The 23,868-nt window shown below is 34.7% G+C and overlaps 8 protein-coding genes across 8 annotated transcripts; 3 read left to right on the top strand and 5 right to left on the bottom strand.

The window, feature by feature from the left end:
- The first annotated feature begins 1,010 nt into the window (after window positions 1-1,010).
- Window positions 1,011-1,728, top strand: LOC106104139 (larval cuticle protein A2B-like). The gene is made up of 2 exons (XM_013284092.1): window positions 1,011-1,033; window positions 1,225-1,728. Exons 1-2 carry the CDS (start codon window positions 1,022-1,024, stop codon window positions 1,726-1,728), a joined length of 516 nt encoding a protein of 171 aa, XP_013139546.1. The 5' UTR covers window positions 1,011-1,021.
- A 1,380-nt stretch (window positions 1,729-3,108) lies between these two features.
- On the bottom strand, window positions 3,109-3,763 carry LOC106104110 (larval cuticle protein A2B-like). The gene is made up of 2 exons (XM_013284060.1): window positions 3,738-3,763; window positions 3,109-3,612 (listed from the first exon to the last, which is right to left on the bottom strand). Exons 1-2 carry the CDS (start codon window positions 3,747-3,749, stop codon window positions 3,109-3,111), a joined length of 516 nt encoding a protein of 171 aa, XP_013139514.1. The 5' UTR covers window positions 3,750-3,763.
- A 399-nt stretch (window positions 3,764-4,162) lies between these two features.
- On the bottom strand, window positions 4,163-5,024 carry LOC106104109 (larval cuticle protein A2B-like). The gene is made up of 2 exons (XM_013284058.1): window positions 4,966-5,024; window positions 4,163-4,772 (listed from the first exon to the last, which is right to left on the bottom strand). The coding sequence occupies exons 1-2, from the start codon at window positions 4,975-4,977 to the stop codon at window positions 4,239-4,241; spliced, it is 546 nt and encodes a 181-aa protein (XP_013139512.1). The 5' UTR covers window positions 4,978-5,024; the 3' UTR covers window positions 4,163-4,238.
- Window positions 5,025-7,163: 2,139 nt separating this feature from the next.
- Window positions 7,164-7,937, bottom strand: LOC106104138 (larval cuticle protein A2B-like). Its single transcript, XM_013284091.1, has 2 exons — window positions 7,900-7,937; window positions 7,164-7,759 (listed from the first exon to the last, which is right to left on the bottom strand). Exons 1-2 carry the CDS (start codon window positions 7,909-7,911, stop codon window positions 7,238-7,240), a joined length of 534 nt encoding a protein of 177 aa, XP_013139545.1. The 5' UTR covers window positions 7,912-7,937; the 3' UTR covers window positions 7,164-7,237.
- Window positions 7,938-10,376: 2,439 nt separating this feature from the next.
- Window positions 10,377-11,141, top strand: LOC106104157 (cytochrome c oxidase subunit 5B, mitochondrial-like). Its single transcript, XM_013284111.1, has 2 exons — window positions 10,377-10,530; window positions 10,810-11,141. The coding sequence occupies exons 1-2, from the start codon at window positions 10,377-10,379 to the stop codon at window positions 10,983-10,985; spliced, it is 330 nt and encodes a 109-aa protein (XP_013139565.1). The 3' UTR covers window positions 10,986-11,141.
- A 1,237-nt stretch (window positions 11,142-12,378) lies between these two features.
- Window positions 12,379-13,265, bottom strand: LOC106104166 (cuticle protein 19.8-like). The gene is made up of 2 exons (XM_013284118.1): window positions 13,215-13,265; window positions 12,379-12,976 (listed from the first exon to the last, which is right to left on the bottom strand). Exon 2 carries the CDS (start codon window positions 12,974-12,976, stop codon window positions 12,479-12,481), a length of 498 nt encoding a protein of 165 aa, XP_013139572.1. The 5' UTR covers window positions 13,215-13,265; the 3' UTR covers window positions 12,379-12,478.
- Window positions 13,266-15,913: 2,648 nt separating this feature from the next.
- LOC106104125 (larval cuticle protein A2B-like) lies at window positions 15,914-17,620 on the bottom strand. The gene is made up of 3 exons (XM_013284076.1): window positions 17,509-17,620; window positions 17,002-17,215; window positions 15,914-16,488 (listed from the first exon to the last, which is right to left on the bottom strand). The coding sequence occupies exons 1-3, from the start codon at window positions 17,512-17,514 to the stop codon at window positions 16,301-16,303; spliced, it is 408 nt and encodes a 135-aa protein (XP_013139530.1). The 5' UTR covers window positions 17,515-17,620; the 3' UTR covers window positions 15,914-16,300.
- Window positions 17,621-19,068: 1,448 nt separating this feature from the next.
- On the top strand, window positions 19,069-23,441 carry LOC106104297 (cysteine-rich hydrophobic domain-containing protein 2). Its single transcript, XM_013284308.1, has 3 exons — window positions 19,069-19,296; window positions 21,040-21,250; window positions 21,695-23,441. The coding sequence occupies exons 1-3, from the start codon at window positions 19,178-19,180 to the stop codon at window positions 21,860-21,862; spliced, it is 498 nt and encodes a 165-aa protein (XP_013139762.1). The 5' UTR covers window positions 19,069-19,177; the 3' UTR covers window positions 21,863-23,441.
- The last annotated feature ends 427 nt before the right edge of the window (window positions 23,442-23,868 follow it).

The raw sequence follows: 23,868 nt of genomic DNA, 5'->3' as shown, positions 1-23,868 counted from the left end.
GGAACAACGCTACGGTTTTATACTTTCAACGCCGCAGCCCGAGGCAAAGCTTTATCTTAACAGACTACTTTGATTTGACAACTACTTCACAAAAACGAAATACTTAACTATATATGATTTATCACGGGATTTACTTAATTATTTTAAGGCATAGTTTCAGCATTACTATAATTTAGTTACTTTTTTAATGGTTTAGTAGTATAGGAGACTAATAAGCATACGATCACAAATTTGAGATGTAAAATGCTTGCTTTAAAGTCTTGGGATGCTCGTCTCTTCAGTGTAAGGGTCGCTGCAGGTGAGCGAAGCGACTTGGAAATTAACTTAGATATTGAAGTTAATAAATAAAATAGTACCAAGTTTATATGGAGACGATTACTACATAATTGTTACTTATGCTAATACTGTGTACAATTTTGTAAGGTATATAAGATATAAGTAAGACTTCAAAGTATATATATTGTATTGAACGTGGTATTATATTTTTATGTTGTTAAAATGTATAAATTGCGCTATTTCAAGCTGTTATCTATACCTATTTCGAATTTCATTGAGATACATTCAGTCGAATGACAACTGTTCTGAAATTACGTGGTACATAATATAAGAAATAAGCACTTAAGTAAGAAATCATACATTTATTTGATTTGAATATGTAAACAATTACAATGAAAATTAATTGTCACCTTATCAGTCGGCTACTAAATGTAGATAATCTATGTTAAGTAGTTAAATGAATGCACTTTATAACAATGCATTATGTTTTAATTCATCCGACATTTAACCTTTTTAAAATCTGAGTGAAAAAAAGATATATGCCAACATGTAAAATGCTTTCTTCAGCAATAAATTATCGATTCGTTGACCTTGCTCTACTACCACGTGCGGTCTAGCTAAAAACGTCACCGTCCGGCCGCGCAGGTACAGCAAGTTTTAGCCGACTTTCTTGACTATAAAAGCTCTCGCTTCAATAATTTAAATATCATTCTCATAACTGCATTAATCCGAAACACACGTAGCAATGGCTTTTAAAGTAAGTGAACAGCAACGTCGTTGTATATTGAGAATTATTACTTTGGTATTAGAGTAATCATATGGTTTTTTTTAAAAAAACTGTCCTAGCTTTAGGTCCCGCATATGATGATATGAAATAGTTGTGTATTTTTTTGTGACATGTAAGTAGTTGTAAGAAATAGTGGTTTGTTACATTTTTAAATTTTACAGTTCATCGTCCTGACATGCCTTGTGGCTGCCGCTAGCGCCGGCCTGGTGCCAGCAGCAGTCTCATACGCGGCACCGGCCTACCACACCGCACCCGTAGCCTACGCCGCTGCGCCCATCGCCAAGCTTGCAGTAGAGGAATACGACGCGCATCCGCAGTACAGCTTCGCATACGACGTACAAGACGGTCTCACTGGCGACTCCAAGTCCCAGCACGAGACCCGCGACGGCGATGTCGTCCACGGCTCCTACTCGGTCGTCGACCCCGACGGCACCAAGCGCACCGTCGACTACACTGCTGACCCCCACAATGGCTTCAACGCTGTCGTCAACAGGGAGCCTGTTGCAGTCAAGGTCGCCAAGATTGCCGCCCCTGTAGCCTACCACGCTGCGCCTGTCGCCTACCACGCCGCGCCCGTAGTACACGCCGCCCCTGTAGCCTACCACGCCGCTCCCGTAGTACACGCCGCGCCCCTGGCATACTCTGCTCCCATCTACCACCATTAAATTTGCCATTGCCAAAGGAACTTGTAAATAAAATCAATATTTAATGCCAATAAAAATATTTTAGTGAATAATACAACATTTTACTTTTATTTATTTTAAGATAGTTCGGTAATTTTCCTGCCAACCATAAGTTTTTATAAGCTGCATCCAGAAAGGGCATCAATGTGCTTTTAGTGACGGGCCAACTTGATTAAAATGCGATAAAGTCAAAACGCAGCATCTTTTGAGTGCAATTTGTAAAATGAAAAATTAAGAAAATTATTGTAAAAATACTTGTGTAACTTGTTAAAATTGTGTAAAATGTAACTTATATTTACATGTTATAACTACATAAACGAAAAGTTTTATTTGCTGATCAATTACATAAAAATTCTTTTTCTTTTCGTCAAACCTTTTATTACAATATTGATCTAAATATTTTTTGCAATATCTGAGATATCGATATGAAATTAAGTAAACAAGAATTTCTAAGAACAAACACATTTAATTTGTACATAAGCACCTAAGTATATCAACTACATATGTACTCGTATGTGTATATACAAATCTCTTATTTAAGATTTAAAATATACAATCGACGCCGTTCATTCCGAGCAGCTAATGCATTTTCTTCTTATAAGTTTTTCCCCATGTTGGAACACCGTAAGACAAATTTGACGGTAATACTGGGATCGTTCTTTCACAATATTAACAGAAAGTGAACTACGCAATTTTTTACATTATGTACTTTTTCTCTAGTACATTAACTACTTTTTTAATTGACATGCAAGCAACAATCAGAAATTTACTTAAATATTTGTATCGCAAAAATATTAAGGCAACGCATTTTTAAATGAGGGTGTCGATGGGCCGAGAACACCACACTATTATGGCGAATACAGATACAATTCAATAAAATTTATCGTAAACCCAAATAAAAAATTATTAACTCATTAGTTACTTCTTCTTCTTCTTCGAGTGCCATCTCCTATCGGAGGTTGGCAACCATTATGACAACCTGAACCTTCGACACTGCTGCTCTTAATAAGGAACTTGTGCTTTTATTATAGCACTGACGCAGGTTTTTAGGCCAAATTTGTTACTTAATTTAGCCTAACTCTTCAGTTGCAAATCGAATACAAAACTTGCTTGAACATAGTCAATTTTTGTCATATCATGTCACATCACGTCCTAATTTACTGTTGAACCGCCCTAAAAATCACAAGACTATCTTCATCTTTAGTCGTCGTTTAGTGACTGGGTTTTTGGTTCATAAATATGGTTAGACAATACACAAGAATCATACAAAAAATAAGAAAAAAGTTTCATTTACTCATAAACTTATTTTTTATTGTCATTAAATATTGATACTATTTACAAGTTCCTTTGGCAATGGCACATTTAATGGTGGTAGATAGGAGCAGAGTACGCCAGGGGCGCGGCGTGTACTACGGGAGCGGCGTGGTAGGCTACAGGGGCGGCGTGTACTACGGGCGCGGTGTGGTAGGCGACAGGCGCAGCGTGGTAGGCTACAGGAGCGGCAACCTTGGCGACCTTGACGGCGACTGGCTCCTTGTTGACGACGGCGTTGAAGCCATTGTGGGGGTCAGCAGTGTAGTCGACGGTGCGCTTGGTGCCGTCGGGGTCGACGACCGAGTAGGAACCGTGGACAACATCGCCGTCGCGGGTTTCGTGCTGGGACTTGGAGTCACCAGTGAGGCCGTCTTGTACATCATAAGCGAAGCTGTACTGTGGGTGTGCGTCGTATTCCTCTACGGCGAGCTTGGCGACGGGCGCAGCGGCGTAAGCTACGGGTGCGGCATGATAGGCCGGAGCCGCATATGAGACAGCTGCGGGCACCAGGCCAGCGCTAGCGGCTGCCACGAGGCATGTCAGGACGATGAACTATTGTCACAAGACAAATTAAATTAATTTATTTAGTATTATTAAAAATATATATATTGTACACATCATACGTAATAAAATAATTATAAATTCATATTAGTTATTTTAAATTAATTTGTACTCACTCGGAAAGCCATTGCTGGTTGTTGCAAGTGAGCGTTGTATGTGATGTATCTGTGTACATGCCGCTGAGTTTTATACCGGGCGAGCGGCGCCTCGGGCACTGTTGCTAACTAGACCACGCGGACTCCTGTCGCGACTGATTACTTGTCAGGTTTGAGACGCTCTATCGTTCAATAATACAAGGATAACTATACAATAATCTTAATGTCACACTTTGGATAAAAATTAATTAAGTAGCGCATGTCTTTTTAACTTTCCATTCTTTATGCAAAATACACTTACATTACTAATTTATACGTTTATATGGCTATTCACTTTTTTAATATCTTTTTTGAAGTTTTGGATGCATCACCAAAAAGTTAAGACAAAACAAATTCACGACTGGTATGTTGATTAAGCTAAAAATAATAATAAAAACTTCAAATTCAATCGAAAATCTTTTATTAATATCAATAAATACAGATAATTATGTAAGTTATTAAGCACAGACAACAATTATTTATTTAGTGGTGATAGATGGGACCGGAATAGGCGAAAGGAGAAGCGTGGACGACGGGCGCGGCGTGGACTACGGGAGCGGTGTGGTAAGCCACTGGCGCGGCGTGATACGTCACTGGCGATGAATGAACCACGGATGGGGCATGGTACGCAACTGGGGCTGCAACCTTAGCAACTGTGGCTACCTTCACGCCTAATGGCTGCTTGTGCACGACGGCATTGAATCCATTGTGGGGGTCAGCGGTGTAGTCGACGGTACGTTGAGTGCCATCAGGATCAACGACGGAGTAAGAGCCCTGAACGATGTCGCCGTCACGTGTCTCATGCTGCGACTTGGTGTCACCAGTGACTGCGTCATGGATGTCATACGAGAAACTGTACTGAGGATGCGCGTCGTAATCTTCATCGGTCTTAGTTAAGGGTAAGGCGGCGTATTTGGCGATGGGTGCGGTGTACGCGACCGGGGCTCCGTGGTAGGTGACAGGGGCGGGGGCAACGCCAGCGCTGGCTACTGCCACCAAGCATGCGAGTACAATGAACTGAAATTAAAGTAGCAGTTATCAGTGGAAGAAGAAATAAAGCAGAAAAAATAAATCGGCTTCTATGGTTATATTCGAAAATGTTCTTATTTTACGAGTACTATAATAAATTATTCAATATCGAATTATTATTTTTAACATTAAGGACAAAAACTATTTTCCTTGAATTTTTATATTGAAAAGATTTACTTACTGTGACAGCCATTTTACTGGTAAATGTATTCCTTAATGAAGTGCAGAGAGGAAAGTGTACATGATGGAAAGAAATTTGGGATTTTATACTGCAACCAAGATGCCTGAGGCAACGCGCCCTCCGACATAAGGTACCGCACATAGTGATAACAATAGCGGATTGAAATTGGCCACAGTTATCACAACCGTTTTGGATACTAATGGCAGATAATCAAGCAACCTACCCAAAAACACTACAACGATACATCGAATAGATATAGATTAAGAAATGATAAGAACAGGAAATTGGAATATATGGGCAGAAGAACACTCTTCGTATTCATTATAAAAAATAATAGCCTTTAAATATCAAATATTATTAGTAATCAAATAGTTCATTTCTCGTAATCATGGCTTACATTTAAATTTGATACGCTATGTCTTCCGCTTGTGAATGTATCGTAGGTTTAAGATCGCGAGGCAACCGGCCGCTGGGTCCGATGACAAGTTCCGATCGGGCCATGCATCAGCCAGTGGCGCAAGGACTACAACGTGTTGATGTTCAATTTTAATACGTGATAAATATGGACAATTTACACAACGCGACGTACGAATGAAGCTTTTATAGTGCAAAGGTTGCCGCTGTAAACCAGTTGATTTTAACGCTATTCATTTAAAAAAAAAAGTTGAATAATTTTATTTTACCTTATTTATATTATAAATCTTACTAATATTATAAGTGCGCAAATTTATATGGATGGATGGATATTTGTTAGGAGGCATTTCAAGAAAGGCTCAACTAGTATCAAAAAAGCATAGATGTAAAACAAAGTCTATTAGGAAGAACACATAGTCTATTAATCAACTTTTTTAATTCCGCGTGGACGGATTCGCGGGCAAAAGCTAGTGTAAAATAAATCGTAGGTGAATAATTGAAATTGTTCATTTCTCTAAAACAGCAATACAATATGAAATTATATCAACATTTTAAATGTGAAAGTTTAGATGGATGGATGTTTGTTAGAATTTGAAGCCTAAACGGCTGAACAGATTTCGATGAAATTGTGTATAGATGTAGAGGATAGTCTGGAAGAATACATAGGCTACTTTCGTTTATTTTTTAAATTCCACGAGGACGGAGTCGCGGGCAAAAGCTAGTATATTGTAATTATAGCACTTAATTACGATTAAAATGAATGAGCTGTCTTTTGGCATCACTCTTCTGTGGTATTATTAGATGTTTACGAGTATTTGTGTCCCTATGTACCGCTTTTTACAATCTCCTGTCCCCAGAATTATAAACGGCCGTAGATTTTATATGTGAAGTGTCAAAGATTAGTTATAGTAGCAGAGGGTGGAAGTAAATTAATAAAAAAAATCAGTTATGTTTCTTGATATTATAAATTATCTCAGTATTTATCTTACTTACTAATATTATAAATGCGAAAGTTTAGATGGATGGATGTTGGTTAGCGTTTGTAGCCTAAACGGCTTAACGGATCTCCATGAAATTTGGCACAGGTTTAGAGCATAGTCTGGAAGAACACATAGGCTACTTTTTATCCCGGGATAAGTTACGGTTCCCGTGGGATTCTTTTATGTAGTTTTTTAATGTTTACTCGATCATTCTGCAACGGTTCAACATATCTTATTGAAATTTGGCACAGATGTAAAACAAAGTCTGGAGTATACATGGGATAAGCTTCATCCCCGAGGTGTCCGGTTCCCGAGGGATACGTAGCTTTTTGTTATTTATATAGTTCGTATGTTTTCTAATACCACGCGGACGAAATCGCGGGCAACAGCTCGTTTAATTATAAATTAAATACGTAAATAAATTATTATAATAGCTATGCCAACATCTGTTTCTTTGAGCTTGAAAACTTATTGAGAAATGTACTAAGAGATACTAGATTGAAAAGTTACTCTGCGGATACTTAGCGAACCGCAGCCAAAAATCAATGTAAAAATTTTGTATTTATAATAGTTAACTATATCATTTGAGTTGATGTTAAGAAGCATAGATGTTATTTGTAGGTGTATTTTTTATGTTGCTATACGTGACTGCACCAATTTGTAACATAATAATCTTTTATATGAATTTCCATTTTTCAAACTTCGGAAATCAAGACAAAATAGCTTTTCCAGAAGGTCTTAGTTTCCTTAAAAGTTTAAACATTTTCATGGTATTTATTAAAGGTTGTAAATGAAAATAGAAAATTTATTAAAATATGTTTATTTGCTTACTATAAATAATTTAATACTTTTCATTTTGACTAGCGGCTTTCAAGTTCCTAGTGGTGGTAGATGGGGGCGGAGTACGCGACGGGGGCAGCGTGTACAACTGGAGCAGCGTGTACGACTGGGGCAGCATGTACAACTGGGGCAGCGTGTACAACAGGGGCAGCTACCTTAGCGATGGGGGCGCCGATGGGCTCTCTGTGTACGACAGCGTTGAATCCGTTGTGTGGGTCAGAGGTGTACTCCACAGTGCGCTTTGTGCCGTCAGGGTCGACGACCGAGTAAGAGCCCTGGACTACATCACCGTCGCGGGTCTCGTGCTGGGACTTGGAGTCGCCGGTGAGACCGTCTTGAACGTCGTAAGCGAAGCTGTACTGTGGATGCGCGTCGTATTCTTCGACTTGAGCGACTTTAGCGATGGGCGCGGAGTAGGCAACTGGAGCGGCATGGACAACGGGGGCAGCGTGGACAACTGGGGCAGCGGCATAGGCGACTGGTGCGGGGTGCGCTGTGTATGTTACGGGAGAGACCACGCCAGCGTGGGCCGCTGCGAATGCGCATACCAGAACTACGAGCTGTAAAGGTTAAAATGTTTTTTAATTCCGACTCTCCAATTGTAATAGACGATAGCTTTGCTTTGTGTAAAAATTTATAATTTAAAATAAATGAAGGATTACAGTTTGTTAATGTAATGTTCAAGTAGATTTAAACCCACCTTGAAAGCCATTTCGTAGGGTTTAACTGTGACTTCACTCTGAGGGGAGTTGATTTTGAATGTGTCTCAGTAGAGCATCGAACAGTTTTTATACGCTCAGCGTCTGCCCGGGGTGTTGCATTATATCATTGCGCTTGCTCTCAGCTCGCAGCCTCACGAGTATAAACCGGTCGCGTTTGAATGTTTCGTCACAATGAAACGTTTTGTGGAAGTCGCTACTCTCCCGAAACGGTTAGTATAACAAGATATCAAGATCAAGTAGGCTATATCACTTTATTAATAAATCCATATCATATTTATTTAAGATCGGACATTCAGAAATAAGTAACTTTTTAGAAAATATTTCACTTACTTTGATCTCATTTCAAATTTAACTAACTGCAATTGCTGAAGCCGATATTTGCAGATCTTAAGTTAAAAATCTTAAGTGAACTTAAAAGCACTTTGGCAACTGAAGTGTTAAGTAAATCGACGACACCGAGAAACATCACGAAGATAAGGACAAAATAGATAACCACTTACTTATACTTGTAAACTATAATTAAGGAAAGCATTCTTGGACAGTTATTTATTTGATATATTTATTCATTGTTTATTATGGCTACTATTCTGCCAATCAGGACTATCTTCTTTTAAGTGGTGAGCATGGTTACCGTAGCTATGATTGATCTGTAGCTTAAAGATCACTTGCATTTTAATTGAGCCGGCTTTCTTCAAGCACGATGTCCTTGCGCACGCGCATACATCGCTGACGTAATTTTATTGTTTCATCTTGAACGCAAGGGAAATATAGGTCGATTCACATGCACTTGTTGCTATCGGAAACAATAGACTTGATTTGTGAGATTGGTTTTTAATTAATTTATCTGATGATAGATAAAGTTGTGAGAGTTATTTTTTATTGCAAGATTTCGGATTATACTATAGTTCAAAAGTTTATTGGTTGTGGCTTTTTAGTGAAGAATTCAGTTCTTAGTCAGATCTTCGGTTATAAAACTCCAATACAAAAGGAAGAGGCCTAGCAAAAAGTGTTAGTAACGTAATCGATTTGTATCGTAAATATCTCGTGATATCTCATTCAAATACATTAAAACAAATATACCTTTGATAAAATTACCTTAATATTGTAATATTTTTTTGGTATTAAATGAATAAGTTCACGGTAAAGTTACATTGATCAGGTTTTTAAACAGATCGTGTTAAAGGGCAAAAGAAATATTGCAGGTCGAGTAAATATTCTGACTGAAATTATTGCATAATTATTGCGTAATTAAATATACGATAGGTTATTTCTAATATTATAAATGTGAAAGTTTAAATGGATGGATGAATGTTTGTTAGAGTTTGTAGCCTAAACGGCTTAACGGATCTGGAATAAATTTGGCGTATATCTAGAGCATAGTTTGGAAGAACACATAGGCTACTTTTGTTTTTTTAACTCCACGCGGTCGGAGTCGCGGGCGAAAGCTAGTTATGTAAATAAAGATGGATGAATGGATGTTTGTTCTACGTAATCTCTAGAACAGATCTCGCTGAAAGGCATAGATGTAAAACATACTCTAAATTTAATTAGTTGCCTATATGTCCTAAGTAACTAATTAAGTATTTTAATACCGCGTAAATGGAGTCGCGGGTAAACAAATAGTATGTAAAAAAGCTATTTGATTATTGTTTTAAATTGGATTTCTAAAAAAATCCTGTCATCCAGTAACATTTACTTGTCAAAATTTAAATTAAAACAAACATGTCAATGTCAATTTAGTGTCACTGTTGTTCGAGTGTTTTAAATTGATTAAATTCGTTTTAAACTAAAACATTGTTAGTGTTTGTTGAGATTAAAATCTTCGGAAATTACACCGTAAGTATTCATTAACTACAATATATTTCCGATTAATATGTAGAAGGTAAACATGCGTGACAGCGCACCGTTCTAGAATAGACTGTTTATACAAAACCGCCTATTGAAAAATATACCAAGCTAACGTTATAGTAAACATCGAAAAATCTTTTGTCAGGCGTTTGTTGAATGAAAACTTTACTTTTAATTTTAAGTAGTTGTTTTTTAAGGTTAGAATATATGCGTCTTTATTTCAACTATACTGAGATATAAAAGAATAAATAGAAATATTACTTCAACTTCTACTCGTTTAAATAAATTTTAACGATTGTATTATTTCATTTTCATTACTAAATTTATTTATCTTTACCCACCTTTCTCACGGTAAAGGAGAATATCGTGATCTCCCCCGCATATATCTGCGAAGAAATTCATAAATTTGTAAAGTCAACCAACCCGCAATGGGTCAGTGTGGTTGAAGGCCCAGTCAGTCGAGTAACTAATGATGGCTGTATCTTATTTACCATGTAAACTCGTTAAAACAATCGAACAATTTATAAATTAAATTATAAAGAACTTGTTAACTGTATTAAACCGTATATTATTTAATTAAATACATTCTTTGTGACAACAGTTATCAATGTGGAGGCGACGCGCAATGAGTTTCGTGCGCGCGGGCATCAGAACCAAGATGCACGACCACCTAGATCACGTGACCGGCCTGGAAAAGCGGGAGCTACTCGCACACCTCGCCGGCGACTGCGACCCATTTCGCATGATGGCTATTAAGAAAGGTAATTTAAGTTCCTATATTTCACTCTCACTCGTTCCACCGTTTTATTGTCGTACTCAAAGTCCAATTACGGGTGTTCTTAGACTTAGTACGACAAATATACGCTAAGGGACAGCTTAATTATCTTATATCTTACTCACTACCGAAACTGGGTTACTGCCGAAATGAATGTACGAAAGAAAGCGAAGAGGATTGAAGTATGTTTTGGAATTTGTGTCTCGATAGACTTTTGACTCCTTTATGCCAAGACTGTTTGTTTAACACTACTATTGTATCCCAGGTCCTGGTACTTGGGCGTGTCCGAATCTCATTCCTAGTGCGTTTAACAAGCGGATTGTTGGTTGCGTCTGCTTCCCGGAGACCAACCACATCGAGTACATGTGGCTCCACCTAGGAGAGCCGAAGCGCTGCGGCTGTGGGTACTGGTTCGAGTTGTGTCCAGTCGCACCGCTATAGATGGTTCAGTCATATGCAATTTTCTTTTGTGTTTTGATACTTTAAGTTTTTACAGTCACATGCTAAAACACTTTAATATTTTTAATGCATTTATGTATGGCTAATTTATGCAGATACAGAGATATAAAATTCTTGAATAAGATGTGTTTGTTGAGTGACTTTTGTTTGATTTCAGGAAATAATGTTGAGTTACTATTTACGATGTAGTGTTGTGTACTTAATGTTTATTTTATTGTACTTAAACGATAATTGATAATAAAAATCTTTAAGTGTTTCGAATAATGTAAATGTAATTTACTATATTATGTTGTCTTTTTTAATCCTTTTTTATAAAATCTCAGCGTAGCGTAATTGATTTGTGAATGAGGAATAGTTTAAAGTTTCGAAAGGCGGATAAACCCCCATTATCTTTACTTTTAAACATAAATAACATTAGTAAGGAACAAAAACAGTCTATAAGAAAGCCCATTGAACGCTGGTGTTCGCGTATTGTTAGCAAGTAAGGTCGCAGAGAGTCCGTTCGCCGACCCACTTCCCGCGCGACCTTGAAGTTGGTCGCCACTCGGCTTAGCCTCGCTTATTATATCCTTTTGCAAACAGATTATAATACAAATTATATCATTTGTTATAACAAATTTCTCTTATTGTTTTCTTTCATACGTTTGTGTGATTTTATTTCTTTTTTTTTATTTTGTTTTATTAAGTTACCATTGGCGTTGATTATATCATTATGGTTACTCAAAATGTTAACCTTTTACTACCATTGCTGGAATAAGTATAAAAAATATATTCTTGTCTCAGTTTTTCTAAACAAAATAAGAAGGACGGCAATATCTTTGTAAAGGTCTTTCATCAGTGGACATCGGCGATAAAATTACAATAAAAATGTTATCGATGCAGGTTGTGGTTTGGATAGTTTACTGTTGGAAGACTGGAAAAGTTATTGAAAAATTGAATTTACGAGTTAAACCCAAATATTGTTTATCGCTACCACAGCTAGGTAAAATTGTAGCATGTTAGTAAAATTGTAATATTAATTAATTCTTTGTGTTATACGGTTCCTCTAAAATTTCCATCAATCCATTGCGTGAATATTTTAATTATAATTGAAAAACTTGCGTTTTTATTATCAACTCATCTTTTTACTTATCTTGTAGATATGTATAATTGCAGCCCTATGCGCGTAAATTACAGAGCGTAGTACGAGGCAAATCAAATCTAATAAGTCTTACTCATAGTAATTTAATTGATTATTAAAATTTTAACGGTATCCGTAGTTGGTTTCTGTTCGTATTATGACGAAAGATAGGAACATGAACCTTCGACCCCATCTTATTTTCCACAATTTCATCAGTACTAGAAATAAATAAATTCATACAAAAATAATACATTGTTTTATAAGGTTTACAGATTTTAATCACATTTAAATTATTGACTATTATCACAATAAGAATAAGGTACTTTGTTCGTATATTAGTACTTTAATAACATAACTAGATTCTATTAGAATGATAGTAATCTTTATTAGGTTCAAAATATTCTCCTTCATTAAGTGCGGGTCTATCCGCGACTGTGGAACCCGGCGTGAAGTAACTTCTGTTGTTAGTAGTAACAGGCACGTAAATTGGACGCGGCAGTATTTTATGCACGTAAGTTATCGGTGTTAGCCGAACTAACGGCTGAGGATTAGGAGGGACTGGGATTGGTGGATTATAAGGTGTTTCAGGTTCACTATGTACGACCGCTTTGAATCCTATCTTCGGTCCGGCGATGTATTTGACGGTGCGTCTTGTTCCGTCAGGATCGATTAGAGAATATGATCCAGTGACTGTATTTCCTTGTCTCGTCTCGTGTACACTCTTCGCGTCGCCTGTCGATGGATTAACAACATTGTACGAATAGTTGTACTCGGTACTCGTCGGTGGATAATCCGTAACAATGATGCTGATGACTGCTGGAATGAAGCACGCACTTGCGATCACACACCACATCTGGAATGATAAGTCGCACTAAACTATACTCTGTTAATTAAATAACTTAAAACCCAACTAACTGTAGCACTATGACACTCAGGAAATACAAATCGCAGTTCGACAATTTAAACTGTCGTTTATACGGTATGGTCGCTGCAATTGACTTACATATAAACCAACAGTAAACTTAAATACTCGCGTAAAACATTCTAAGCCTAAGATAAAGATTTGAATATGTAGTTAGGGTGATTTTTACCCTTGTGTATGAACCGGCTCGCTGTTAGGGTTGTAAGTAAATAGCGTTGTGTCTCGAGGCTGCGTGTATTTATAGAGGTGTGCGTTCACTCGAATGTTCCGTGTTGCACACCGCGCTTGTCACAGAGTAATGCACTTGCAATTGGAGACACTACTAATTCATTAATAAATTATTAGTAAGTTTTGATCGACTTATGATCGTTACCTTTACTTTCGTCCTCAGTCATGCCCCAATAAGTTTACATTTATCAGATCTAAAATTACTTATTTGTTAGCTTTGAATGGTCATAGAAATAACAAAAAAATTGTGGACGGGACAGGTGTCAATATTGAATTATTTATTATTTATTTTTAAAGAGTAACGGTAAAGTAAACTTAGTGGAGTTATTCTGTATATTCTCTTGTTAAAAATAAAGTCACTTGATATACTCATTACCTCTGTGAAAAAATCAGTAAAATATATAACAATCTAATGCTTTATCCATTCTGTTCATTATTCTATACAGTGAGCCACATAAAATTGAACGTACCATAAACAATATTGTACTTCCTGTAATTCACGAAAAGTGACGTCATTCTTTATACTTTATTTGTAGGCTATGGGAAGTAGCGCAGTGTAGGAAGTTTCCTGTATTTTTATTGTAAAATTAAACGAATATTTCAAATAAATGGAAGTGACTAAAGTAATAAAAAACAAATATAGTAAGGAATACTTTCAACCTTACAAATAAGCGTGGTATAAAGTTAATCTTATGAATAAACTGATTTGAAATTTGTACTTATATTTGCTTATACTCAGTTTATTCCTAAGTTTAACTTTGTACCGCATTTATGGTTGACTGTTTGAGTTTTGCGTTCGCCGAAAATCACTAAAGCTTTTTGTTTTTTAATTTCAAAAGCATCCCTCATTTTCTACCTGTCGTTGCTCAATATGTGTCATTTAAAAATCTATAGCAAAAGTACATTTCCAGTAGAAGTTGTAAGTGCGTAATAGATAGAGCATGTTGAGTAACGAATTATTATAGCTTACATGTTATTACCGCTCACCACGCTGCCGACTCATTAAAGCGTATTAATAATTTACTTTATACACAAATTCATTAGAAAATATATTTTTATATACTTAAATTTCACTTATAAGTTAAAAAAATTACTTAAAACCACCAACTAATAAATGGCTACAAGCGATACAAAAGACATCAACGCGTATCAAAACTTTGAATAGCTTTCGTAAAATAGATTTTATCATCATTTTGATGTAAAATTACAAATAAACATTAATTATTTTCAAATTAATAGAAACAAAACTTACCACTTAACGTCTTTTTGCCTCACGATTTAAGAAAACGTCGTAAAAAAATAAACCAACGAAAATCCAGTGAAAAAGTTGTAAGCGTTTATTTATTGAAGTAATCTAAATAACAATATGCTAATTTTAAACCAGTGCTTGTAATTTAATCTGGTCGCCAGCTTAGACGAGTTTAGTTGACCGCAGACTTTTGTTACCGGTCTAGATTCGGATGTTTCGTAATAGGCCTGATTCTTTGTAACTTAACCTCAGTTGATTTTGTTGACACTTAACTTTGTAGGTGAAAGGATAATAATCACATACGCACAAATGCAATGGAATTTTTTTGCAACTTTATTTGTTTTTTTGCAACAACATATTATCACCCTAAGTTACCACAGTTCAAATTGTACAGAGGATATTTATTTTTATTGTCACATTATCAAAAATACAGAAATTACGATATGTTTTTAATGTACATGTTTCCGCAGTGAAACCCTGCGGTAATTATTAATAATACTCACAGACTATTTATTACCATAATACAATGGCGTCACCAGTCCATGATCTAGGCTAGATTCATTAGTACTAGTAGCAATAGTACAGTATTGGTATTTGATGTAGTTTTTTATATCTGTTTCATATATTTTTATTCTCTAGGGGACATCTAACCCCAGAGAGGTCCTCCTCGCCTACCTGTCATAACATTGTACCTTATAAATTGGCAAATAAACTACTACCAGATATTACCTAACAACCTCTATCTAGAAATATCGGTGTATCAAAATACTTCGGATTTATTCACATTTTGGTAGTCTTATAAAAAGGGAAGGGAAAGTTATTTTTCAGGATAATAGGGTAACAAATATTTGATCAGCTAATTTAAATGTTCCGACGCCTAGACACCCGAAACAACCACATAGGTTAACTTGTAATGTTTATCTACAAGAGAAATTGCATCTGTCATACACAAATAGTTATAAAATATTTTACTTAAACGTAACTATTTGGATTTAGTTTATGTGACAAAGTTTTCGTTGTTGATAGATACAAGAATATCATGTTACCGCGCGGTAACACACATTTGTAAGAGGTATAATTTTACAATTATAGATTACTTTCCGTTCCGTTTGGTTTACTTATTTAGAGAACGTTATAAATGTATGCATTTACCAAATGGAAAAAAATATACATAACTCATGTTATGAATATTTGTCTTTTGTTTTTTTAGTATATCACTTTTTCTCTTCGTTATACCGTTGCTATTATAAAGATTGTTTTTTTTAAAGGCATTACAGCCAAAAATATTTTTTTACTTTCGGAACGATTCGATAGATTCCAAAATATATGAGCATTTGTATGTACGAGTATGTGTGAGCACAATCCGTACATTATGGAAATAAAACGAAATATTCGATTCCACTAATTTATTACCTTAGTATTAACATTTTGAACAAAACAAATATAAATATGTTTGCAACAATATAAAATACGAGTACAAATAGGTTCAGGTCACGTGAGGCAAGTTTAGCTTGCTTAAACACAACTTTACATTCTTAAAAACATAAATTGTTTACACTTTTTAGAGAGCTTTTAAAAGATTCGGGCCACAATTAATATAAATTACGTTGTGACAGTTTCATGCCTTATTTTCCTTCAAACGTTATATTCATTAAGTTAAATATTTCATATGTTATTTTTGTACAAAAAAATCCTTTTATATCATTATTTCTGATGTTTTTACTTATTGAAGCTTATGTAGAAGTAAAGTTGGAATAAGCGCGCTTATAAGATCAAAACTAGTGCAAGTATCCAGGTGCTTCTGCTTTGACTGCTCCCAGAGGTTGTCTGTGGACGACAGCGTTGAAGCCGTTGTGCGGGTCGGCGGTGTACTCGACCACGCGGCGGGTGCCGTCAGGGTCCACCAGCGAGTAGGAACCTTGAACTACGTCACCAGATCGCGTCTCGTGTTGACTCTTGGAGTCACCTGGGTATAGAAAAATTAAGTAATTATTACAAGAGAAACTTCTATGTGTAATGCCAGTACTGTACATATTAGCTACAACAAGTAAGATTTGAAAGACCAAAAAAATTTTACTTAAATTTTACGTCAGCTGTAATTTTAATTGAAATTGAACTGTTTCAGGCACGTAACAAGTAAGCCGAATCTCTAGAGTAATAATAATTACTGTAGTTATAAGCAATCGTAGTTAAATCTAAACTTTTGTTTGACAATAACATATTTTGTAGTCTAGCCCTTCGTTTTTTTCCATATCTAAAATCTCATCTTTCCTACAGAGGTGTACATTTATGTATCCAGTATCATTTTTTGAGAATCCTCATATCAAATTGTAGACATTTAACAACTGACGACAAATTTACGTATCGTGGAATCTAAGGAGCCATGCCGACCCCACCACCATATGGGATACGAGCTAGGGTAGAGAAACCATTTCCGTTGTGCCTGGTTTGTAAATATAGAAGCAAATATTTAACTTACCTGTAAGAGCATCTTGTATATCATAAGCGTAGGAATATTGCGGGTTAGGGTCGTAGTCTTCAACAGCGGCGACTTTAGCAATGGCCGGAGCTACCGCATAGGGAGCCAACGCTGGCCTAGCGATTGCCAAAGGTCGGGCGTAAGCGTATGGCGCTAGGGGCAGACCTCCAGCCGCCTCCCTGCACACCATCAATACAGCTGCTAAGATTAAGACCTGGAATAACAACATAACTGTCGTTTAATATATGAATTGAGAAAAGAAGTTTACGTTTTGAATTATGCATTTAAAATCAAAATATTTAAAGTTTATGCAAAAAAGTTACTCTCAGTTTTCGAAAAAAAAACATTTTTAAATAGGATGAAAGCTTGATGTAATAATACTTGATTTATTACACAAAAATAGTGTTTAAGTTAAATTAGAAAAGTTAAGTTTAATTTAGTTAGAAATTTTAACCTTAAATATGAAATTAATTCTGTATTTAATAAATTAAATGTTATCGAATTTACCTTCATTTTGCGAGCCTATGTTAGGGACTGGAGCGTATGTGCTTTTGAATGCTTAGGGGTGTTCGCAGGCGTCTTATATAGTGTGTGTCTAGACTGCACGCGTCGGGGCCTGGCAAAAACATTGCGATTGTCACGGCCCTATACCCTTTATCGATCACTTGAATTATTTATACCGAAATTCTTATGATGAAATCACTAATATTTTTTTTTTAAGTATACTGGTTCTAATTTAGTAGTAGTCTTTTACGTAATAGTCAAAATGTTATTTAGTCTTCCAAGGGTTCATTCATACAAGGGTTTTAAACATTTCAGAAAGTAGTGAAATTTTTGAAACTAATTGAAATTTGAAACATAGAACAGAAAAAATAGACATCCACCAACACCAACCAATGTCACTTTAGATAAAGTTATGGCATTTTTACGTCGACAGTGTAAGAGGATCGTTTTAATATTTACCTCTAAGTATACTTATTGAATTGAAACAAATCCTCTTTCTTTATTTCTTTTTCCAAGCAGTAGTATGAAATCAATCAAAACCACTATCTTTTGGCCCCTAACTTTTTCCGCGCAGGATTAAAAAAAGTTTTCTCCAAAGTTTCTACAATTAATAACACAAATGTTATTAATTATAGAAACAGATTTAAAGAACAAAACATCTCGCAAGAAAAAACGCTCAATTTTATTAGATAAAGAAATTCTACAAGTGATTACATCATTTTGTCTCATTCACATGATTCAAAGGCATAGCAATAGGGAGGTTGTATTACGAACACGATCGTTTTTAGGTCACAGCTGCACCTTATCAAAGCATGTGAGACAGTGCATGTAAGATCATTTATAACAGCCTGTGCTTATACGACATGTATACATAAATATAACAAAGAATGTTACAAGAATACAATGAAATCATCAAAAGTTTGTATTTGACAACATTATAGAGAAGAAAACGTAAACTGTAGATTTTTTAATTAAATAATGATGCAATAAAAAGCTTCTTTCAATTTATAAAATCGGATTATTGTTTTTGGTTATTTTTTTTATATCATTCAGTTATACGTGTTTTTGATTGAAATCAGCAGATTTTCAAAAATATTGTCAAATATTATGCGTGAAATCTAAAGTATTATTGCATCAGTTCACAGCGCAATGAAATTCAGATACATTCAGATACCTACTGTAAAGTTCGAGTTATTCTCCTAAAATATATATTGCTGCTATTAACCTCACAGGCGTTCCATTAAACCATTATAATCATTTATTACTTAGTGTTTAATTAAATCATTAATGGTTTACTATTTACAGGAATTTCAAGAGAATTAATTCTTTTCAAAATTATTTCTTGTTCCAGGCTAGATAAGTGACACCTAAGATTCGAATTCATGAAACTATAATTTGATAACAAATATTGCATATCTTCTTATATGTTTTGTACGTTTTACCTAAAAATTTAATAAAACTTACATTACATTATTATTTTATCAAGTTTAAAACTAAACATGTATAAATAAAATTAAAATATTATTATATGGCAACATTTTCAGTTAAGTAAAACGTCATTCAGTACTTTTTTTTTCATAAATAAAATCCAAGTCCAACAAACACTGTGCTTTGTTATGTCGTTTCATCAAACAAGTTTATTTGTAATTTGTTAAGTTAGTGAATAAGAAAAATGGCAGACTTTGACGCGATATATCTTGACGAAACTGAAAGTGAGGAGAATATAGAAGAGACACATGTAACGTTAGTGCCTGATCCTATCGTCGTGCGTGGAGCTGGTAACATGACAGTGTAAGGTTTATTTTATCAGCTGTTGTTACAATCGAAAAGTATATCTTTAATTGAGGTACCAATAAAGATATATTAACAAAATGCATTTATAACATGTTTCCTTTGTCATCGTCGATCAATGGCATTGAAGCTTTTCTTGAACGAGGACATTGACCAGACGTCAATTTATGAAATTTAATAGGGCACTAAATTGCATTGAAGCGAAAGTAACAGGCTTAATATCTGCAGTGTCCGATTACGTTATGAACGTATTGCACTTTATCACAGAACAATCCTGTTATTTTTGCTCAGTACAAAAATAGATTTTTCATATGCACAGATTAATGAACGCAGAGTAATATTCTTCTGAACCAAATATAGTTAAAAACAGATCAATTACTTTTTAATTCAAATAGTCTGTGATTCAAAGTTAATGAAACCATTGAGAGTCTTAACTTTAATATGAATATGTAAAAACATGATAATGACTATTAACATAACAAATATTAATTTACTGTTTCACAACAAATGTAACAAATAAACTGCCTGTTATCATATTGCTCCATATTTTCCTAGATTCATTGAAATAGGTTACACTTTGATAAAATTTATACAACTGTCGTTTATACTGGTTTTGAATGAGGATATCTGACAATTAATTCATGAGACATCCAACAAATCAATTGACATTTTATTTCATGCCAGTTATATTTTTACAAAGCTGTGTGTTTCCACTGTTGAAACACTGGTTTGTTGAACATTGTTATCTATTGTAAAGTAAATTCACATGTATATGTCTTTTATGTGAACACACTTGAATGGTAACTAAACAAAGCAACAAACTTAATTTGTAAGGAATGTAATGACATTGTAAATGTAATTACTGGTATTAATTAATGTTGCAAACGAATTACATTGTGAAGACTTTTGAATATTATAACTTGTGAAGTAAATAATTACTTTTTAAGACAACAACAATGGTAGAGCCCGCTTTAACATCTTCGCATGAATAGGCCGGCTCGCCTGATATAATACCACAACCACATAGAAAAAAGGCATGAAGTGGAAACAATTCCGCGTTTCATCTGATGAGTGTGGTGCCAGAGACCTAATTTTAGTCCCTTTCCCTTTCTACCCTTTTCTGAAGGGGAAAGGATGGGAAGGAAAAGTGGATTTGACAGTGGAGGGGACGCATAGGAAGGGGAAATGTCCTCTTTATGCGCATCTCCTCCGTCAATGAATGGTAGGCAATGCATGTGCAATTGCGGATGTTTATAGGCAGCAGTCGCTTTCACTCTACTAATAATCATTAAATAAATAAGTTGAGTGTAGTTTTTTAAATTTTTCTTAAACTGCGCAAACATACTAACATGAAATTTGACATATTTTATGTGGAAAAAATAAACTTCTATTTAAAATAAAAAATATTTGATTATGAATAATGGTCAAACTTCAACCAATGTACTAACACTGATATCAATAGTTTTAAGCAGTCAAAAATAATGCTAAGTGACTGTTAATAAATCACTAGATTTTGCCTGCAACTTTGTATGTGCGGACCTTTAATAACGCATTGAGTTCTTCAAGGCTATGTCCTATATCTATGCTAAATTTCATTAAGTTCTATTGAGCTGGTTTGGAGATGTCTTTTAACAAATATCCATCTAAACATTCACATTTAGTAAGTTGTAAAAGTACATTGATTAATTTACAAACAGTATATTAACTTTACAATTCCTACATTGTAGACTGTTTCTATTTCAGTTTTGGTTTAAGTAACCGCTTCAACAATGAGTTCCCTTCCGGACTTCAATCCCGAGTGGCACCTGAGGAATACCAAGCGACGGTGGCTCGTATCAACAGTGTACTGAAGAAAACATTGCCTGTTAACGTGAAGTGGTTATTCTGCGGATGTGTTTGCTGCTGCTGCACACTTGGATGCTCTCTTTGGCCGGTTATATGTCTAAGTAAAAGAGTAAGTATTTTTATATAAATAAGCTAGCTGTTCCTGTGCAGCTTCATCCTCTACATTATAAAAAACTTCATTTTATTAAAGTTAAATAAATTTTGTTGTAGACATTGGATAACAATTACTATTACTAATCAATCTAGCAATCATGTTTCTTGAGTTTCAAGTTTTTGTCCTCTTTCCTCATTATTTTTTTTAATTTCATTCACATCCTACATTAAATACAGTACAAACATGTAAAGTGTTTTGTAAGTGTAGGGCTATTTGTAAAAAGAAATAGTTATTTAAAAATATGCTGTGATTTATGACATCCTACATAATAACAAAGTGTGTATTTACATTTTATTATATTAATAGTATAGATTTCTAGTCTTTATCTTCGATCTAGTCTGCCTTTTAAAAAAAATTATAGTGAGAATATACATGAATTTACTATTTTCGTTGTTTCAGACGCAACATTCACTTAATAAGCTGTTGGAATGGGAGAACAGTCGGCTGTACAACAAACTGGGCCTGCGCTGGCGACTCACCAAGCAGCACTGCGACTCATCTTCCATGATGGAGTATGTACTTCTTATAGAATTTATACCCAAAATACCCATATACAGGCCAGACTAGGCGCTACAACCATTCACGTTTGTAAATACATTTATACCTAAAAAAAAATTTACATGACTAACTCTAATTAAAAAACAAGCCGAATGTACCATGTACAATTTATTTTTAAGCGAATCTTTGTAATTGGCATTGTCACTCATCAAGCCACTTTATATCGTATTGAGCAAGTAGGTGATGTTAAAAGCTTTTTGTGTATAGATGTCACTTAAATTGCAAGCTGTTAAGTGTTAAGTCTTTTTAAGCATTTGCATTACACCTTATTGTTGAAATGCAGTTAACGTAGTCATTCTAAATTTAAAAGTGCGACAGGCATCTTTTGTTACGTTGGTGACATTGACAGTTAGAATTAGTGTTGCCAGAGTATAAAATATAATTCCAAAGTGGAGAAACTATGTGTGAAGTTTTGTAATTTTTAGCATATCATTGGTGTAAATTAGAATTTAAACAAACAGCAATAATAAGACTATAAGTTTAGGCATATCAAAGTGAACTTGAGCCAACTTATCAACTACTATAAATAATTTATAATTTGGCGTCTAAAAACACCTGGCAGTTACTTTTGCTGTCAAAAGTGACAATTTACAATATAGCGAAATAAACGCTGTAATTGGCCGCGTGCCAAAAGTTTCTTGTCGCACTAAAAAGAGGCTGATAAAATACGAAGCGGAAATTCAGTATTTTTAAAGTTTATGTTGCAAGCGCAAAAACATATTTATGATCTTTCAATCTCCTCTGTTAAAACATTGCTTCAGATGTCATGATCTGATAGTTTATGTTATAGTGCGGAATAAGAAAATCCATTATTATTAAAAAAACTTATAATCAAGCCTCAACCGAGCAGGTTGAGTTTTAATAATATCGCGCACATCAATAATAAAGCGTAGAGATCTTATTATTTGCCCTAAAATTAAGTATAGATTATACAAACTCGTTTTTTTACTAACGAACATTTTTTTTTTTAATCCAAAAAGATATGTTTTGTTAATATACTTATGTATTTTTTATAACAAGTACCTGAACGACGACTTTAGTTTCGATATAAGATTTTCAGTTTATGTAACATGCTTGTTCTGTGAATTTAATTTAGGGAAAAAATTTGGGACTGTGTTACTAGGAAAATAATTTTTGTAGTAAAGCAACCGAGAATATAAAAATCCTAGCTTGATGACGCTTCAATTGCCTTTGACACATATTAATACGCCTTTTAATGTGCAATTAGTCCTATCTTTTTCCGCAAAATGGCGAGGGTTTTTATATTCCCGGTCAAGCTTCTATATTTAGTGAAAGTTCGCCCTCTTTTCTCTTTTCAACATGTTGTGAAGGATTTCAGTGGGTAGACGTTGTCACTGCAATATGTATAATAAAAAACAATCTCGAGGTTTCTTTTAAAAAAAAATAACTTAATGATGTAACAGCATTGGAGTTGTCTTGCCACCGCCTTCTCTGCCGAGGACAACGGTTGAAAAGTGAACAGGGTATGTTGACATTAAGTTGTAATCTAAGCTAAATTGTAAATATTTTAATTACATTATAATATAGAATATTTTTGTTCAAATAATAAAATTCACTATGTGATGAATATTTTTTCCCCAGAAAAATCTTTACAATATTATTTCATAAGAAATCTATCTATGTTTAAAATTTTAGAACACTCTACAATTAAAAGTCTTCTGAACTTAACAAATACGTGAAACCAAAAAAAAAACTTTTAGATGTCACGTTTATTGTATGGAAAATACGTACTTGATCTTGTTAATATCACAACAATCGATAGGAATATTCCAAAGAGCTCAATAGATGCAATTCGTCGACATACAATCTGTTTTATTTGCAGCTAAATAACATTCATCTATTTATATCAAATGTTTTCCTCATAGGTATTGGTTTGTGTACAAACTACATCTGACTTACGAGTACATATTGATTTAGTAATATTTTAATATAAATAATTACATATATTTCTTTTCATTTAAAACAAACTCATTTTTTATCAAAATTATTATTTG

Source organism: Papilio polytes, unplaced genomic scaffold (assembly GCF_000836215.1).
Source record: "Papilio polytes unplaced genomic scaffold, Ppol_1.0 DF823691.1, whole genome shotgun sequence".
NCBI lineage: Eukaryota > Metazoa > Arthropoda > Insecta > Lepidoptera > Papilionidae > Papilio > Papilio polytes.
Note: the sequence above shows the minus strand (reverse complement) of the source record. Positions and strands in the feature narration are given on the sequence as shown.